At 42.0% G+C, this 20,785-nt stretch overlaps 1 protein-coding gene across 3 annotated transcripts in view; it reads left to right on the forward strand.

Moving 5' to 3' along the window:
• POC5 (POC5 centriolar protein) overlaps positions 1-20,785 on the forward strand; it is a 39,167-nt gene that overhangs the window by 17,005 nt on the left and 1,377 nt on the right. For 2 of the 3 annotated variants that reach the window (XM_069962774.1, XM_069962773.1), the window contains exons 4-12: positions 5,955-6,068; positions 6,568-6,770; positions 7,026-7,202; positions 10,933-11,037; positions 13,429-13,608; positions 14,039-14,201; positions 15,697-15,845; positions 16,313-16,426; positions 19,413-19,592. In XM_069962774.1, the coding sequence (XP_069818875.1) occupies positions 5,955-6,068; positions 6,568-6,770; positions 7,026-7,202; positions 10,933-11,037; positions 13,429-13,608; positions 14,039-14,201; positions 15,697-15,845; positions 16,313-16,426; positions 19,413-19,592 (1,385 nt within the window). The remainder of the gene's footprint in view (positions 1-5,954; positions 6,069-6,567; positions 6,771-7,025; positions 7,203-10,932; positions 11,038-13,428; positions 13,609-14,038; positions 14,202-15,696; positions 15,846-16,312; positions 16,427-19,412; positions 19,593-20,785) is intronic. The other variant, XM_069962775.1, reaches the window with a different exon arrangement.

Raw genomic sequence — 20,785 nt, forward strand, 5'->3', positions numbered from 1 at the left:
GCCTGGCCACCCAGCATCTTCTCCCCGCTCACCAACACCGCCCCTCTACGGCTCTCCCGCCGGCCTGCACCGCAACCCCCCTTCTCTCAGCTCCTCCCCGGCACCGCAGCCCGAAATGATTTTTTGTGAAAATCGAATTTACGATTTTCACAAAAAATCAAATCGATTTCAACGTTCTGGACGATTAATCGAATTAATTCGATTAATCGCCCAGCCCTACATTGAATAAAGTTTGACACTACACCACTACATACCCTATATACCAATCCCTATATAAAAGTGGCCCCCGGCGTGTTTTCGGTATCGGACGCATACGCTATTATTGCCTCCGACACAGAAACAGCCAGTGAGGATGAATGTAGGGAATCCTTCGTTCCTCCATTCATCCTCATCCTTATTCTCATCGTCCAGTGACGTGTCTGGGGGTAGCGTAGTGTACGCTGCCTCCCAGACACGTCTTTTCCGCCAGTACCGTCCCAATAAGAGATCACGGTATGGTGTGAAATTCTACAAACTCTGTGAGAGTACCTCAGGGTACACTTACAGATTTAGGGTACGTGTACACTTCGGAATGGCGAAGGATAACCCTTTGTGCATTCCGCAGCTGGCACCCCCCGGCGGACTGATGCAGATGAGTGTCTCCACCAGTGTCATAGACTCCATGTTATGCAAGGGCGGATTCCATCGTCCGTCCAAAGAATGAATACGTTGGACGGAGAGCGGAATCCGCCCGTGCATAGAATGGAGTCTATGACACCGACGGAGACGCGCGCCCGCATCAGTCCGCCGGTGGGTGCCAGCTGCGGAATGCACAAAGGGTTATCCTTCGCCATTCCGCAGTGTGCACGTACCCTTAGAGTGTATGATGGAAGGGACACCCGACTCCGCCCCCCACCATCCTCAGAGTTAGTGGGGAGATCATTCGGGAACTGATCTTCCCACTGCTGGATAAAGGTTACCACCTGTACGGGGATAACTTTTATACCAGCACCCCCTCTTCCGGTCCCTCGCTGCCTGAGCTACTGTAGCTTGCGGCACGATCAGAACATATCAGAGTAATAATAGAGCCCTAATATTTAGCAGCCATGGAGCGGACCCAGCGCTTCTGGATATGAAGGACCCCGTATTGCACCAGGACAACATTCTCCAGGTGACGTCCCCCACACTGGAGAAAGGGAGACCCCAGAAGAAGTGCAGAGTGTGGTGTAACAGGGGGATCAGGAAGGACGCCATTTTCCAGTGTGACGCCTGTCCTGATCACCTCTGCATACTGGATCACTTCAAGGCGCACCACACGTCATTGGAGTTCTACATTATCTAAATTCTGTCACTTATTCCTATTTCAGGGGTCACGTTGATCCAGGGATTATTCTGATTGCCATTATGGAGTCGGGAAGGAATTTTTTCCCAGTGATGAGGCTACTGTCGTCTGCCTTACAAGGTTTTTTTTTGCCTTCCTCTGGATCAACACAGGTTGAATTTGATGGACACCTGTCATTTTCAACCTTATAAACTAATAATTGGCCTAATACCCCCAAATAAATTAATTGTCCCTTTTCCCCAGCTATATAGGTATGGCCGCCATTCCCATTAGAGGATGCCATGATGCAATTAGAAAGCCTCTGTGCGGCCAGGACAGTATAATCCCCCACATGTGACCCCATTCTGGAAACTACACCCCATAAGGAATCTAACAAGGGGGGCAGCGGGTATATGGCTCCCTGGTGACGGCCACATTTGGGACATGAAAATGAAAAAAATGGTATTTTTTATTTTCACGGCACATGTGCCCGTCACCAGTGGGGTCCATATGCTCACTGCACCCCTCGTTAGATTCCTTATGGGGTGTAATTTCCAGAATGGGGTCACTTGTGGGGGGTTTCTACTGTCCTGGCAGCACAGGAGCTTTGTAATTGCGACATGGCCTCCATCCTCCATTCCATCCTCCATTCCAGCCTCTAAATGGTGCTCTGTCCCTTTGGTGGCTTGCCCTGTGCCCATATGGCACATTATGTCCACATGTGGGGTATATTCGTACTCAGGGGAAATTATCCTACACGTTTTGCGTTTATTTTCTTTTTTAACCCCTTGTGGAAATGGAAAAAAATCAAGGCTAGACCAACATTTAGTGTAATTTTTTTAACGTTTTTACTCTAAATCATTGATCTTGTCATTATTTTTTCATTTTCACAAGGGGCTAAAAGATAAAAAAAAGCACAATGTGTAGAGCAATTTCCCCTGAGTACGGAAATACCCCACATGTGGATATAAAGCGCCATGCCGGTGCAGGGTAAGCCTCCAAAGGGAAGGAGCGCCATTTGGTTTTTTTGAGGCTGGATTTGGCTGGAATGGATTTCCAGGGGCCATGTTGCATTTAAAAGGCCCCTGTGTTGCCAAGACAGTTGAAACCCCCCACAAGTGACCCCATTATGGAAACTACACCCCTCAAATAATGTAACAAGGGGTGTAGTGAGCATATGAACCCCACTGGTGACGGGCACAAATGTGGAACAATGTGGCGTGAAAATGAAATATTACATTTTTTACACTATAATGTTGGTCTAGCCTTGAATTTATCATTTTCACAAGGGGTTAAAAGAGAAAAAAACACACAATGTGTAGAGCAATTTCCCCAGAGTCCGTAAATACCCCACATGTGGACATAAAGCGCCATGTGGGTGCAGGGCAAGCCTCCAAAGGGAAGGAGCGCCATTTGGATTTTGGAGGTTGGATTTGGCCAGAATGGATGATAAACGCCATGTTGCATTTACAGAGCCCTTGTGCTGCCAAGACAGTGGAAACCCCCCACAAGTGACCCCATCCTGGAAACTACACCCCTCAAGGAATCTAACAAGGGGTGCAGTGAGGATATGGACCCCTTGATGACGGGCACATTTGTGCCATGAAAGTGAAAAAAATGAAATTTTTCCCTTTCACGTCACATTGTTCCACATTTGTGCCCGTCACCAGTGGGGTCCATATGCTCACTGCACCCCTTGTTAGATTCCTTGAGGGGTGTAGTTTCCAGATTGGGGTCCCTTGTGGGGGGTTTCCAGTGTCTTGGCAGCACGAGGGCTTTGTAAATGCGACATGACCCTTGAAATCCATTCCAGTGAAATCCAGCTTCCAAAAGCCAATTGGCGCTCCTTCCCTTTGGAGGCTCGTCCTGCGCCCGCTTGGCACTTTATGTCCACATGTGGGGTATTTCCGTACTCGGGACAAACTGCGCTACATGTTTTGTGTTTTTTTTTCCTTTTATCCCTTTGTGAAAATGAAAAATTGAAGGCTAGAACAACGTTTTAGTGTAAAAAATACTTTTGTCTTTTTTCACGCCACATTGTTCGGAAAATCTGTGAAGCACCTGTGGGGTCCAGATGCTCACCGCACCCCTTGTTACATTCCTTGAGGGGTGTAGTTTTCTAAATGGTGTCCCTTTTAGGGATGTTTTTTAGGTTTTGGCACCCCAGAGCCTCTGCCAACCTGAAGTGGTACAGTCAGAAATGACCAAATATAACGGAGCCATTGAAATTCACTAGGTACTCCTTTATGTCTGAGGCTTGTGGTTGCGTCAAATAGCGCAATAGGGCCACATATGGGGTATTTCTATAAACTGCAGAAACGGGGCAATAATTATTGGGGTGCATTTCTCTGGTAATAGGTTTATAATTATAAAAAATATTGGATTACAATAAAATCTCTGCACAGAAAATTAAAATTTTCAAATTTCTTACACACTTAGCTTTTATTTCTGTGACTCCCCTAAAGGGTTAAAAAACTTTCTGGATGTGCTTTTGCAGAGTTTGGGGGGTGCAGTTTCTGAAATGGGGTGCTTTTGTGGGGCTTTCTAACACACAGTCCCCTCAAATACACTTTAAACCTGAACAGGTCCCTAAAAATATCTGATTTTGAAATTTTACTGGAAATTTGCTGCTAATGTTTTACGCTTTCTATTGTCTAAAAAAAATGAAAGATCGTTTAATAAATGCCGCCAACATAAAGTAGACATGTTGCTAATGCTACTTAATATATAATTTATGCGGCATAACCATTTTCTGTATGAGCAGAAAAGTTTTAAAGTTGGAAAAATGCATTTTTTCACAATTTTTTACGCTATTTTGGGTTTTTTCATAAAGATTCATTATAAGTATCGACTCCAATTTACTAGAAATGTGAAGTACAATATGTCACGAGAAAACAATCTCAGAATCAGCCGGATAGGTAAAAGCATTCCCAAGTTATTAATGAATAAAGTGACACAGGTCATATTCATATAATTTGCTCCGGTCCTTAAGGCCATTTTAGGCCCGGTCCTTAAGGGGTTAAACCAAGTCGCAAGTTTGAAAAACTGTGAGATCTTAAACCAAAACTTTCTAAAACCAAGTGTGTGTGTGTGTGTATGTATATATATATATATATATATATATATATATATATATATATATATATATAATATATATATATTATAGATAGATATGCTTTACTGCTGGTGCACTGATAACCCCTGACTAGAGATGAGCATGCTCAAGTCCATCCGAACCCGATCGTTCGGCATTTGATTAGCAGTGGCTGCTGAAGTTGGATAAAGCCCTAAGGCTATGTGGAAAACATGGATATAGTCATTGGCTGTATCCATGTTTTCCAGACAACCTTAGAGCTTTATCCAACTACAGCTGCCACCGCTAAACAAATGCCAAACAATCGGGTTTGGATGGACTTGAGCATGCTGGAGGTTCGCTCCTCTCTACCCCTGACCTCTGCAGTGATTTCTGCACATTTTCCTTTCCTACTTGATTGCCAGCTGGAGAACAGAGGTCAGAGGTTATCGGTGCAGTGAAGCAGAGATAGGTCTTCTGCTTTTTTTTGTGTTGCAGCATGTAACTAAACATTGGATCACTTACACACTGCAGTACATAAGGGGTTAAGCAGAAAGACACATGCTCTTACCTTCTCCCCTGACCCCTCCTCCTGCACACTGACATTGGTCTATTTGCCTCTCCCCAGTGACAGAATCTAGGTACCCCCTAACAACTAAGACAAACAAGCGCATGGTCGCCTTTAGTATTGCTGATGTGATCAGTCTCTGTAATATGCCAGATGTAAATGACAGCTTACTATAAGCTCTTATCTGCAGTATCATTTCATTATGTGCTAATATATTGTATGTTGCACATTTATGGGGGGTACAGGATTACAAAACATGTCTGCTTCTTCGGTGACCGGTACCACACATTATTTTTATGGATCTAGGCTGCTAAACTGAACCCAACCTATTGATAGGTGTTGTTCTGTTTATGGACTAAAACCATGTATTTTGCTACTTTACTGAAAATACAATGAGATTTTGATTCCGTTGTATAGACAATACACAGATTTGCCAGCTTACTGCCACCTCATAATTATTATGAACACCAAATGAATATTCATAAGAAGGGGCAGATCTGTGCATTGAATGCTGTAGGAGGAAAGAAAGGTCGTCTTGGTGCAATTGAAGGGGTTATCCAGGATTGTAAACAACCCAGCTACTTTCTTGCAAGAACAGCACCACCCTTGTCTCCAGGTCCTGTATGGGATTGCTATTCAACTCTATACACTTTAATGGAACTAAGCTACAAAACCCACACCCAAACTGAGGACAGAAGAGGTGTTATTTCTGGAAGCCTCTAAGCCTGGACAACCCCTTTAAGGTTGTATAGAGGAGGCATGGGAACATGCCTCCCGGTTGACAGATGGGAGAGGCCCCAGGGCACACTATGCAGGTAGAGGAAAAACGACATACTGTGCATCAGAAAGTGTCAGAACAAGGGAGAAGAGATTCATCCTGAGTTATAAAGAAGGACATTGGTGCAGGAATAAAGCTGTGCTCATATATAAGAGAGATTGACAGAAGCCACTGAAACATACACCTCACATGCAGCATCATATATGTAATATGTATATGTAATGTTTCTTTTTAGAGAGACCACAATCTTCATTAGAAGACTTCCCGAGAAGTTCAGAAAGACAAAGTCCAAGAGGGAGTTCCCCATCAGACATTGCTGAACACAATCCGCTGTCAAAGAATCATATGGGTATTAGCAGTGTTTTGCTAACAAGAGAGAAATATAGATTGTAAATTAAAGGGAGACTATCAGCAGGTTTGTATATGCGAACCAGGTGACAGGTACCTGTAGTGGAAGAGCTGTAGATCCTGCACTAGTTGTCTTTTTTTTTTTTTTTCCTCCGTAGAGCTTTTTCCGAGTAATTAGATCTAAAGCAAATATGGTAATTTGTCTTTTTGGTGCACTGGGGGTGTTACTCGGCCCTCAGTGCTCTGGTACATTTGCTTTAACACCCGTGTCTCCTGTCAGTCTTATTCTCCCCTCCCACACACACACACTCACTAGCACCCAGATATTTCTCCCATTCTATGCCCTTTGCCTACCCGCTTGTTAGGTGCTGTGCAGACCCGACAAATAGCTGCACATTTCTGCATAGAACAATCAGCAACTTTTTGCATGTTCTGCGCCAGTGATGGGATCTGCAGTATCCAAATTGACACTACAATTTTTTTTTATTTTATATTTGAAGAACCTGCATTGCAAAGGACCTTTGCATCTGGTATGGAGGCGTTTTCTCCTGTTCATTCGGATGAACTGCTTCTCCAAAGCTCATCCTCTTCTGCCTCTGCCAGATCCCAGAGAGAACGGATCCAAGTAACACAGCTGCCTGTTTCTTCTGAAAACATACAGCAGGTTGAAGAGTTGCTTGATCTATGGAGTGGTAACCTAAAGGTAGGTAGATAAATACCACTCTCTGAGGGACTTCCATTCATAGAGTCCACTGCAGCTCCATTCACTTGGGTATGAGGGGCCACTGTTCCCTTGATCATTGCAGGTCTGAGTGGTCTGACCAGTTAGGTATTACCTATTCTGAGGATATGGGTGGGGTGCCCTTTTATTGTTTGCTCCCAAAGCTGTGTAGATGCTTGGTTACGCTAAAATTCATCTAAAAATCTACTTACCTGCACATCTGTTCTTCTTTCTTAGACAAACGTGTTGGCTGAACTGAGCAAATGGAGACTAACAATAATCGAGAAACACCAGCTGGAATTGAAAAAGCAGAATGAAAAGCACACTGAGCATTTTACTCACCTGAGCAACCAGATAGACGGCCTGCAGGCTCTTATACAGACCTACGAAACCTCCATCCAAAGAAAAGATGAGGTAATACCTGCTATGGTCACTTAGCAGTTGTTCTTTAATGTGAGATTGTGAGGGTTATTAGGGTTTCATAATTCCCATTTATTTTAAGTACATGGAACCCTGTGCTTAGACCCCTTCCATAAACCCTGGGAAGTGACTTTCATGACAGCATTTTTTTGCTATCTGAATGGGTGGATGCCTGCACGTTAGAGAAGCGATGGCAACAGGATGCCCTATGAGTATAAAGGCACCCGTCCAGAATTCTGGACTAGAGATGAGCCAATTGGGCCAAGGTTTGGGTTCTGATGAACCTGAACCATCGGCATTTGAATCCTGCTGAATACGGCCTAGGTCATAGGCTGTATCGCTGTTTTCCAGGCAGGACTCTGGCTGTCTCCACAGAACAAGATGATAGCGGGATTCAAATGCAGATGGTTTAGGTTCATACGAACCCGAACATCTAACCCACTGTGGTTTGATGGCACGGGCAGGACCATCACAATATTAGTGGTTTTGATGTTATGTCTGATCAGTGTACATATGTAATAATGTAAACCAGACTGCACAGATGTTATTATTAGGTAGACATATTTTTACATGAATGAAACAGTGTGGCGCCGGTTGTCTCATTTATCTTTTCCTGACATAGCAGTGGTGATGAATGTGCTCACAGTGGGATCTGTCTCTGGATGAGTACATTTGTAGTCAGTGTCTAGAACATTTCACATTCTCATCCACACCTGGAGTTCCTCTCTGTTCATTAAATCTCTGAAGAATAAAAACATGCTTTTTAGATTTATTGTAAAGTGCCATTAGTTCCGAGTGCTGTACATGAATGAAAGGAGTCCTCCAGGCAGGAGAGCTTTTATGTATATGCTAGGGGAGGGGGTTATTAAAAAAAAAAAAAAAAAAAAAAAAAAAAAAATGGCATTGGGTTGCCAGTAAAGGGTATGGGCGAGGCAAAGGAGGCAAGAGGAATTTGGAAGGTACAGTGAGCAGTGTTACAGTAGTCTAGGCAGGAGATTAGGACTGCATCAAAATTTTTGCTGCACCATAGACAAAAAAGCACAAAGAGATATTTTCAAGACAGCAAAAGGGTCCTGGATGCTTCATTACAATCTAAAGTTATCAAGATGCAGGAGACTGAGGTAAGGTAGGAGTCATTGGCTAAGTTCACATTAAAGGGGAACTCTGGATAAGAAAAAAAAAATTTCTATTAAAAGTGCATTAAAAGTTATATAGATGTGTCTATACAATGTATTACTGTATCTGTACAGTTCTTCCACACTGGTAGCTGATAGAAATCCAGGAAGTGACAAAAATGGCCCTTGTACCAATTCACATTGTCTCCTGCTCCCACTGCTATCCCCCTTAGGAGACAAATATTCAATGCCTCTGTCTCACATTGTGTGTGTTTGCTGATGATACAGACAGGTGGCAGGGTGTGACGTCACAGGAGGCTTGGCTGGCTAACCCAATCCCCTGACTGGTTCACCATCTCAGACCAGCCAGAAGCAGGTGCAGCACTAATTTTTCTGATTGTAATGGGTGGAGGCTGTGATGGTCACATGAGGGAAAGCATTGCATTCTGGGAAATGCTAAACCAGGAAAGACAGAAACACAACACAGAGCAAACACGCCCCCCCCCCCAAACAGATGGATTTTTGGTACTTTCAAAACTGGATTAGACAGGTAAGTAATGCGTTATGCTTCAGCAGAAGTTTCATTTTTTTTTTACCTCTACCCGGAATTCCCCTTTAGGTGATGTTATGGCCATTGGATATTTGCCAAAGACTGACGTCTATTATCATGATCGTTGTAGTCGGGCGTTTTTTTGACGGCCTTTGGCAGTAAAGGCTGTGAAATCATGTGGTGTGAACTTGATGGGAGAAAGATGATAAATTAAAGTTTCTCCATGTTGATCTTCAGTAAGTTGAAGCAGAACAGAAATTCACCAAATAAACACGGTACGATCCAGCATAACCCAAGCAACATCTCTCTCGGTTGTTGGGCGAGAAGGGCTGCGTGGTTTCTGGGAGATAAGTCGCCAGCAGAGAACCTGTGTGAAAAGCCATATTCAGAGGTCAGAGAGGTCAGTGTTGACTTCAGAGGAGATAGCCTGGTGATGTAGCTGTTAATTAACTCTTTGTCTTGTTTTGGTGCCTCAACCTCTCCCCTCTCCATAGACAATCATGAAGACAGGGGTGAGAGCTTCAAACTGCTTTTTCATTATAAAAATGCATTTTTCAGCTAATAAACCCAATTACAAAATTTCTTAAAACTGCCTGCACTATTGATTTCTGCAAAAAAAAAAAAAAAAATTAACAGACAGTGACACTTTAAGAAGATCTGCTGCTATTGTCTTAGTGCTGTATACCACCAGACAAGACAACACAATGAAGAAAATGTTAAACACAAAACCAGTTCATTAGGCAGCAGATAATTATAGTCTTCAGTTTAATAACTGTATGTGCATTATTTTCAAAAAGGAAAGGCAACACTTGGAAGTAAAATATTCATCAGTTGAGATACTCGGATCATAATTTTTTTCACACTTTTATGCTAAATGTAACACATTGACACTAGCTGTGCACAGTGTTTTGCATATAGATGTAAAACATCTTCCTTGTCACTGGATGCCTTAATATAATGATAGTTTAATGTACTTTGATATGGCTCAGCACATACATACTAAATGATCTTATTTACTCTGTGTAAAGATAAATGTGCCTTGGTGTGGTGCTCCCGCTGGCTGCGTGGGAGCATGAGCTATGTGCACAGCGGCAGGACCACTCCGGAGGTGATTGATTGGCTGAGTCATGTTTCCGCAGCCTGCGATTAGCTCCCGTGCACTCATCTTACTGGATCACCGGCTGTTTTGTTTTCCCAATCAGTCCCTCATTATAATAATTATAATTGCTCAATAACTGCGGTCTAATCATACTGAAACCAGCGGTTTACATACACTATACCAAAAGAAACATGTCCTTGTGTTTTTTTTTTTTTACATGAAATCAGAATAAACCTTTCCCGATTTGGCTCTGTTCACACTGCAACAGATCGCTGATCTCAGGGAGACCAGCCAAACGACAACACTGCCGGCTGCTAGTGAAAGTGCTCAATGCAGTAAAGTCCTAGGTGCATCATTTCCCCCTGGGAAACATGAATATGCAAAAGAAGAGCCGTGAAGCCTCATCAAAGAGTCTAGAAACACAGGACTACCCAGATATCCCTCCGGGAAGGACCCAGCCAAGGGGTGGCTCCTGTATGAAACCACCATATTAAGTGGCCCTATAAGTCATCTCTGGGAGTCGGATCGTGACATCACCATTTTATCCAGGAAGTGAAGCCTTGATGTAGTAGTAAATGCAGGGAGAAAAGCACTTTATAAGCATTTCCCATAATAAGTGTATATTAGTGATTTGTATAACTTTTGGGGGCCAATACAATACTTTAATAAAAATTTTCGCCGCACTACTTCTTTAAATTGTACAAAACATGGATTCACTGTGGACACGTTTATTCCCTGGTTATTTTAGTAAGTAATTTTTAGGCTTCATGTCTACAATTTTTTTTTTTTTTTTTTTATTAATGGTCAGAATCTTTGACATAAATGAAAAGAGACATCCTTTGTTCATGCCAGTGATCTTTTATGTGCAGATCATTGCTACATTGCCTTACGCATGATTCATTCCCTCTTATATTTTATTAGAAGCTATGACATCACTAAGTATGATCCTCTTATCTCTAGGTGATTTCTAACCTCACCCATGCCCTGGAGAAGCAGAAGGAAAAGACTGAACTTATGAGGACGTTTTCCCACTGGCGACTTCAGCAGATAGAAGCCAGACAAGAGGTGAAGAGCATGACATGTGAATCTCTCTTATAATATTAGTGTTCTTTTTACTGCTACTATGAAATGACCTTTTCTTGTCTAAGATATTGGGTATAGGAGAGGTTTATTACATTATTTGTCGAGAGTACTGAGGAAATAGATGAATCAACTGATATCAGAAAGTTATATAGATTTGTAATTTTACTTCTATAAAAAAAATCTCAAATCTTCCCATATTTATTAGCTGCTATATGTCATGCAGGAAATGTTGTTTTATTTTCAGTCTGACACAGTGCTCTCTGCTGACATCTCTGGCCGAGACAGGAACTGTCCAGAGCAGGAGAGGTTTTCTATGGGAATTCATAGAAAACTGAGACAGAGTTCCTGTCTCGGCCAGAGATGTCAGGAGAGAACACTGTGTCAGACTGAAAATAAAACACCACTTCCTGTAGGATATATAGTCGCTGATAATTTTTAGCTGAAGGTTTTTTATTAGAAGTAAATTACAAATCTATATAACTTTATGAAATAAGTTGATTTGAAAGAAAAAGATTTTCGCTGGACAACCCCTTTAAGGATCTTTTTTACACTGGCCAATTATTGGCCAGGAACGTCACTAGAAACACTCCTGCAGCCGATATTAAGCCCGTGTAAAAGTGACAGCGATCAGCTGAACACTGGGCATATGCCTGATTATGGTCTGTTTGGAGCCTGCTTTAAAAATTTATCTGTAATGGCTGCACATCATCTTGTGAAAACAGGGGTTTGTGCGGCTGAGAAAGATAAAGGGAAACTGACAGCACTGATATCTAAATATCTGTGCGGTCAGTTTCCAGACCACAAGCAGTCTATACTTACCACACTGCTTGTGGTCCGGCATCTGGTTCTCCAGTCCTCCCACTGCTGCTGTTAGTTCAGGCTGCCTCCTTCTTCAGATTGATTTGACAGCCATACACAGCCAGATTCCAAGCAGATTCACAAGCAGTGTGGCTGGTAAGTATAGGCTGCATGTGATCTGGAAACTGACAGCATGGATATATACACATCAGTGCTGTCAGTTTTCAGAGCTGCATGAATGATACAAGGATCGGTTATGCAGCCCATCTGCTCAGTGGCCCATGTGCTGCTTGCGCAAACAAACGAGCCATTAATCTTGCTGATCAGCACACGTTTTTGGCCCCCATGGTCAATAGATCTGTGTGTCTATAAGGACCCTTAAGGCCCTATTACACAAAAGATGTCTGACAGATTATCTGACACATTTTTTTCAGCCAAAGCCAGGAATGGATTTGAAAAGAGGAGAAATCTCAGCCTTATCTTTACGACCTGTTCTCTGTTTATAGCCCATTCCTGAGTTTGTCTGAAAAAATCTGTCAGATAATCTGTCAGATATCTTTTGGTGTAATAGGGCCCTTACAGTGCTACCAGCTGCGGCTACCATTTGTATTTTTAAGTGCAGATATCACCTGGACTTTCTTTTTTTAATGGCAAAACACAGTGTGACCATTGGAGAACAAAAGGTAATGTATATGTGTAAAACACGGTGCTTCCAGCAGTTCTGTACACTGCTCGCTTCAGCGGACTACATACCTGCTGGAGTGTTGGGAAGGTATCCTGCTGTGTAAGCGTAATGCTAGGTACCTTTTAATCTGTGGCAAGTCCAGAAGTAGTCTCCAATTATTGATGAATAGCAAGTGATAGGTGCAGCCACTGGCATAATTGGGGGGCTACACCTGGACTTACCACAGGTTAAAAAAAAAAGCATCAAGTCCATATTCCGTATTTACAGAAAGTGTGAATGAACACTTAGGGGGAGATTTATCAAACATGGTGTAAAGTGAAACTGGCTCAGTTGCCCCTAGCAACCAATCAGATTCCACCTTTCATTCCTCACAGACTCTTTGGAAAATGAAAGGTGGAATCTGATTGGTTGCTAGGGGCAACTGAGCCAGTTTCACTTTACACCATGTTTGATAAATCTCCCCCTTAGTGTTGTGCAATTATGCAAAACTATGTAAAAACTTACCATTTACGGCAATTTATGTCATGTGTGGCATTGACACATTAGTTCTGTTAAAATTCATAGTTATGACATTTTATATTTCCGTTCTGCTAGTGTTTTTATCCCAAAAAAACATGCAGCAAGTTTTGCACTTTGTATTGCATTGTATTTGTATTTTTTTTTTTATGTAAATCCATTTCTACTAAGCTATGTTCTCCTTACTGAAATTACATCAGAGACACTCTAAGGACATGAAACCGGGCTGCTTGTTAAAAGCACACCAAGAGAATAATGCCAATAGCGCCTAGATACATGCAGTACACATACCACAGCAGAACTCTAGAATCTATACAGTAAGTAATGTCAAGTCAAAATTGTGTAATGTGAGAATTGTTTTGCTTTGTTTTTAGGATTATGCATGCAGTCTGGCTGACAGACATTATAAAAGAATGTTATTGAAGAATATGTGGAGAGCATGGCGCTCCGTTATGGAGTCCAGCTGGAAGGACAAAGTGGAACAGGCATGTCGAGCCAGAGCTGAAGAAGTTTGCATGGAGCTGTCTAGCGACTATGAATCTAAAATTTCTCAGGTATGTAACCCTTCACCAGTAATCCATATACTGATAAACTTTATGTAAATAAACCCTAGTAGCGGCTATGGAATGTAATACACATGCCTGACTTTGCCAGCAATGGTTAGTAAGATGAGTCATTGACATCAGAGGTCATAAAGACTTCTAAAAGGTAGGCGAGATTTGATTCACTTTTTTTTTTTTTTTAATAAGTTCTCTCAGCAGAGCAAGTCTAGTTGAAAGTACATATGACCATGTGCTTCCCTGTTCTTGCCACATGGCCACAGACAGCCTGTGTGGTTCACAGCTGCATGGTACAAACCACTAGGTATATGGACACCACCGATAAGACACAATTAAATCGGGTCAGCAGCGGTCTCTTAACATAAATGATCACCAGTATGCTGTATGATCCACAGCATTTACTGATTCCTTTTTACATTTGTAGCTGAGTGGTGCTCTAGAAGAAGCTAGAGCAGAAATTTCAAGACTTCATGCAGAGAGGGAGCAGTTTGAGGGATCCATAAAGAAAGCATTCATGCGTGGTGTCTGCGCATTAAATATGGAGGCCATGTCCATGTTTCAAGGAAGAGAAGTTCTAGCAGAGCATGGTAAGTAACTAAGGTATATACACAAATTGCTGTAAAGTTTCCTTCCTACACATGGTCACATGAATTTAGACATTAAAAGGAACTATTTTATTTGTGCCAATAGCAACATGTCTTAGCAGCCGTTTAAGACATAGAACATTTTTGGCTACAGGGCATAGCAGCATTTATGTTCATCTGATAGGTGGCAATAGTGTTTGCATTAAGGGGCTTTATCTTCTATCTGTTTGCAGCCCTGTAGAATCTCCATATATAAACAGTGAATACAGTAGTACAACTATATCTGGCCATACACATTTAGGCTACATTCACCCACTGTATTTTTACAATAAAAAAACGGCCGTTATATCAAGTTGTATACACTATGCATACACTATGGCCGTTGTTTCATGTGGCCACACAGAAAAACTGACATTTCTATTTTGTGTCCGCTTTTCAATAAATAGTGGCCGTACAAAATAGCCTGTGCACACAATGTAAAGTACAGCTCCCAGCCGTACATTACATTGCGCTCTACGGCTAAATAGAAAGCGGCCATACCTAGATGTGCCCGTGTTCCAGTTAGAATGAAGTGATGTTCTGAGACATTGACCGTTGTTTGACACGTCAAACGCCGGCCAATGTTCATGCTATGTGTGAACATGGCCTTAAAGGGAACCTGTCACCCCCCGTGCCGGGGTGACAGGCTCCCGACCCCCCGTTAGAGCACCCTATACTCGCCTAATCCCGCCGGGTCCCGCTTCTGGAGGTGGTCGGGTGATGAAGATCTCATCCGCTGCAGCCCGGTGCGCGTGCTGCGAGATGAGTCCAACATCCGTAGAGAATGACAGGAGAGTCCAGCGCGCGCGCCGGGCTGCAGCGGCTGAGATCTTCATCACCCGACCACCTCCAGAAGCGGGACCCGGCGGGATTAAGAGAGTATAGGGGGCTCTAACGGGGTAGGGAGCCTGTCACCCCGGCACGGGGGGTGACAGGTTCCCTTTAATACGCGTTTGAAGGCCTATAGTGGTCTCCTCTATTAAAAACTCATGCACACTTGCCATTCAGCCTAAAACTATCATATATGTATAGTCTGTTTTGGGTTGCTACTAGTATTGTAAAGACCATTGCATGGACGAACTGTATATCTATATCATGAAATCTTTTGTGATTATGTAGTTTTGTTACATACTATATAAAGGATTGGTGGCAGTGTAAGTGTTACACCAAGCTGAACACAAGGTGACACTGTAACACAGAATATATCTTCATTTCTTGCTGGAGACATTGTACATATACAGTATATTGGATGAAAATGCAAGTGAATCATAACATGGAAATGTGAACTGAACATCTGCCAATATTATGATTCTACCTTAGTTAATCCCTTCATTGTTTGGGGGGGGGGGGGTCAATTTAGAACATGTTAGAAAAGAATTCACATTTTTCCCATTAGTTTTGTTATGTAGGATATTTTGCTTTAATGTAAATGTTTGTAAATACTTTTTTTGCTTATAAGTAGCAGACCACCCACCAAGGAGAGAAGACCCTGGCTGCAGTCCCTCTGTCACATTTCAGCAGGTGCCAAGCACTTTTGTTCCAATGGGCTCCTCACAGCACGATCTCCCCTCCTCCGTCATCCCTCCTGCTGCAACAGCAGAGCAACATGTAAGTGAATATATTGATACATGGGTCATGGTTAAATAACAGTGTGGCCCAGAACTTGCTTTATCATCTTAGGGTAGTTATGTTCTATCCAGGTTATGGTCAGGATAGGGCATAACTCAGACAGCTTCTTCAGTCGCTCCATAAAGAATGAATGGAACTGCAGCTTGCACCCACATCCCACAGCTTTGTTTCTGTAGGTCTATTACCATATGAGAGAGTATTACAAAGAGTATTCAGACGGTTGTAATGTGACAGCAGTCCTGTAGTAAAGAGGGTGTCGGAACTTTGACTGGACTAAGAGGAGCTGTAGCCGTATACTTGGGTGTCGTAGTATGTGCTGCTAGCAAGTTTCTGACAGTCCTGCAAATATGAGTGGTTGAAATTTTCATGCTTGCCATAGGTTGTATAGTTTAGGTTTGCCTACCTTTCTGTGTTAATTCCAATCATTCAATCTTTGACCTTTTTAGTTTCGACCACAGTTTGTTCCTTCAAGTGTTTCTGAGTCAAAAGATGATATGAGCGCTCCTGTGGTGATATCTGCCACTACATCAGGATCAAGTGTAATATCCACACAGAAACTGGTAAGAGCTTAATAATTGTGTCTGGCCATAGCCGGGTCCAGAAGATTATGAAATTACACCACATGACTATCTGCTTTCTGGCTTTTGTACAAAGTAGATGGTTATAGTGGCAATGAAAAAGCAGAAGGGCGCATTGCTAAACGCTTCAACCCCTTCGTTCTAGTTACTGGCAGGGGTCTCTGTAGCTGGACTTTAACTGATACACGCGTCTAATATTTCACTATGACATGTCAGAAGTTTGTTTAAAGTGACACTGTCACCCCCTTTTTGCATTATGACTTCTCTACACAGATGTAAAGGGTAAATTTAGCAGTTTTCAGACCTTGTTATATCATACATCATGGTGCTTTTTCCAGTAAAAAGTGATCTTTTATCATCTGCGGATTGTGCTACCTGGGTGGGGCTTCATGGCTGAAGCGCCACTTAGCCCCACCCACAGCACCACCATAGGCCCCCTCAGCGGCTATTGGTGTTGGCTGACCTAGAAAGGGTGGGGCCTAAACCTTTAGGCTGGCCTGTGCTAATGGCAGTCGAGGGGGAGGGGCCTATGTACCGTTTACATCACGGGGTGCGGTCTATGGTGGCGATGTGGGTGGGCCTAAGTGACACTTCGTCCATGAAGCCCCGCCCAGGTAGCACAATCCTCAGATGATAAAAAGATCACTTTTTACTGGAACAAGCACCATGACGTATGATATAAAATAAGGTATTAAAAGTGCAAAATGAACCCTTTACACCTGTGTAGAGAAGTCATAATGCAAAAAGGGGTGACAGTGTCACTTTAAGTAATATGTACGCTTTAAATACATATTTTTGCATGTGTATTTATAATGTTGAAGTCTCATTAGCATGTATTATAAGCTTAAAGGAGTGTTACAGTTATACCAAATATATGTTAATATAATAGAAAGTTAATTATAATAGGAAGTTGCTGTCATTCAGCAATAATGGAGGTTCCTATTGAATGACATCAAACATATTTTTATTGAAAACCATAAGGACTTCATAAGGTTATATGATTCATATAAGATTCATATGGTTCACTCCCAAGACCGACGGGCAGAACATCGGATTGACCAGGGTACATTTCACATCTTGTAAATTCTGTGCACAATCCCTGTTGTTCTGAATAGGGCTTGTGCACAGACCTTGCAAGATTTGAGATGTATCCACGACAATCCCATCTTCTGCCATCAGCTGCGACGGCATGTTAATCTCGGGAGTGAACCATGTTGACAGGTATCCTTGTTCAGGTACACTGTATTACCACTATAAACAGTTCATTTCTGACACCACGACTGGGCACCAATCAGCTGTGCATAGGACATTAATCTATAATGTTCAGAACGTGCAAGCATATACATTTCCAAAAAGAATTGTTGGAAAAGGGTTGGCATCTATAGATTAAAAAAAAAACTTTTGAGGTTTAAAAATAATTTAAACAATTAGCAGTTTTTGCACCCATCTCTGATTTAGCCTGGAGAAGGAGAGCCGTCCATGCCTTTGCACAGCATTACGCTCGTTCAGCTGGCAGCAGTTCACCCTGACTCTCCCATACACTTGCATGCTCAGCTTGGCCAAGTTGCTGTGTTTATTTCAGTGGGGAGGGAACTGCTGCCAGATTCCACTGACCAGGGCTTTTCTCCAGCTGGAACAGGTATATTGAAATCCAAATGACTGATCATGTTTTCTAAAATCTACCATCACAATTGGGATGTATACACATTAGTAGCCAGTCCCGCCAAAATATTGGGTTTGGCAGACTTTTATGTAATGTATATGTGGTGTTCACATTGCAGAATGTGTGGCCACTCAGAGATAAATCCTATCAGCATTTCTTCTGTTAAGTAGAAGCATCTGGAAATACTCGTTTTATCTATTGGTTTAGGAAGATATGCCTGCAGCAAGGCATTGTGTGCATTATCTACTTATTCTGTAGAATGGAAGGAGGGATTTGTAGATGCTATCTGTGGTATAAGTGTCATGAAATCATACATTCTTTACAGCATAAGATGATATAGTACATATGTACAGATTTGCATTGCATGTATAGTAAAATAAGTACTGTAGCAATATATATTCCTGGAGAAAAAAAAAGATTAGCGTACGGTGTGAGATACTGATCACACAATGTAGACGAAAGCACTGGAAGGGAACCTACTCTGTGTCAGATGAAGATCTTCATAGGTTATGTTGCTTTTAGTGGTACTTGTCTTGATGTTCTCTTCTTTATCCTTTTTAAGACGGGACAAGTTTCATTTTTGCATTCTCCTTTTTTCCCTCTTCGTCTTCTAAAAAAATTAATCTTTTTCACCCACAGAACCTTATGAGGGGCAAACCGATACATTTAAGCAAACTACTAGAAAGATCTGTGCTGCTGCCGATAATACTAAGAGTAATGGCCTATTCTCAGGATGAGTTTGAGTTCCCCTATCAGATTTATCCTTGCTGACTGATTTGCAGGGCAAATGTGAAGCCATTTTTAACATAGAGATGAAACAGCTGCCAGATTGGGGGGCACACTATGTTACTGGCTTAGTGCACCATACTCATTGCCTTTGAGAGCCACACCATTTCTAAGGTGGAGAAGCAGCAACACGTACAGTCCTTTGTGCATTGCTGCACACACTGGTTTTCTGAGCGGTGCTGGGTATAGGGTGAGCGGAGATGCAATGTGGTGGTTGATTCATTTAGTTTGTCATTTGCTTTCCAAGTGTTCTTATTTCCCAAAGAGAACTCTGAGATGAGTCTCCTTCCAGACTTATCTGGTGAACTGGAACTCTTGGTGAGTGGAACAACTTTTTCAAGGCTAAATGAATCAATTTATTGGATTTTGGTTTGGCAAGGGTTATGTAGATTTGCACGACTGCAGGCAGCAAAATCTTCATGACTGTCCACAGCCATTAAAGTTTACTATCTAGATACTGAACACCTTAAGTTATATAAGCACATATTAACTCAGATTTATTTTCATGTGCTTTTATAGCCTGTGACAAGAGTTATAACATCAGGTCAACAAAAGGCTGGGAAGACAATAACAGCGCGTATTACTGCACGTTCAGATCTAGCACAGAAGGTCGCCAAGACTGGAGGAAGTGCCAGCTCTGTTGGAGTTTCACCACCAATGAGCTCTGTAGTGGTTGAGAAGCATCATCCTGTTATTCAGGTAACCTTTCCTGTATTCTATTATATTGTATTTTTGGACATTAACAAATGTCCAATAATTTGGTGCTGATTTGCTGTGGTTTTACTGTACAGCTTGTTTTAAAGCTCCCATTCATTTATTTTGGAGCCTTAGGAGGATTTTCATGGAAAAGGGACATGTTGCAGAAGAAATCAGTGTAGTTTTTACCCATGTGAACAAGCCATTAAGGGGGCCTAAATGCATAACTATAGGAGGATAACAATGCTGAAGCACTTAGGGTCCTATTACATGGAGCGATTTTTAACGGCTAACTATAAACCATCACAAACAATTTGGTTAACCTGAAATCGTTCACCATATTACACAGAACGATAATCGTTAGTTATAATCGTTATTGTGATCGTTACTATGATCGTTTACTCCTTCTGATCCCAGCAAAGCAATGAACAATGTGCAATTACACTGAACGATTAGTAAAAAAATGCGGAACTTGAGCGAACGAAAATGGAATTACAGCGAACGATTAGCAAACGATTAACGATAATTTTAGGTTCAGATCTAAATCAACGACCAATGACCGACATACGAACGATTTTTCAATCGTTGCCTGCAATTACACAGAATAATTATTGTTTAAATTCAAATGATTTAACGATTTTTCGCATAATCGTCCTGTGTAATAGGGCCCTTAGGGCCATATTCCACCAGACGATTATCGTTCGCATAATTATTAACAATCTCAATCTCGCTATTGTGAAAGACAGGTCTTATAAAGCGATTAAAGATTTCTCGTTCGGTCGTTAATCGTTAACTCCATTTCAACCGAACGATTATAGTTTAGATTCGAACGATAATCGTCCTGTAGAATAGGGCCCTTAGTCTCAGACCTCTCTATTGTGCTCTTCTGTAATTCCTCCTGCAACTACATGGATAAACTGAACACTGCACATTACTAGTCCCCACCTTGACGAAGGGATGGATAAAGTACTGTAAAGTTTATTTACCGCATGTTTCCAGGAGTAGTAACAAAGTAACAACCTAAATGTCCCCATAAAAAGTGGCAGACACTTCCAGACAATCCAAATCTTTAATGTAAATGTAAAGCGCTTCCTGAGTCTTCCCCTGCAGATGTTGGGGAGAGAAGTGTTGGGCACTTTAGATTTCACCTGCCCAACTCTTTGGCTCTCAGGGAAAAAGATTGGCTGCGGTTTACC

The sequence above is a fragment of the Dendropsophus ebraccatus genome, chromosome 3, assembly GCF_027789765.1.
Source record: "Dendropsophus ebraccatus isolate aDenEbr1 chromosome 3, aDenEbr1.pat, whole genome shotgun sequence".
Classification (NCBI taxonomy): domain Eukaryota; kingdom Metazoa; phylum Chordata; class Amphibia; order Anura; family Hylidae; genus Dendropsophus; species Dendropsophus ebraccatus.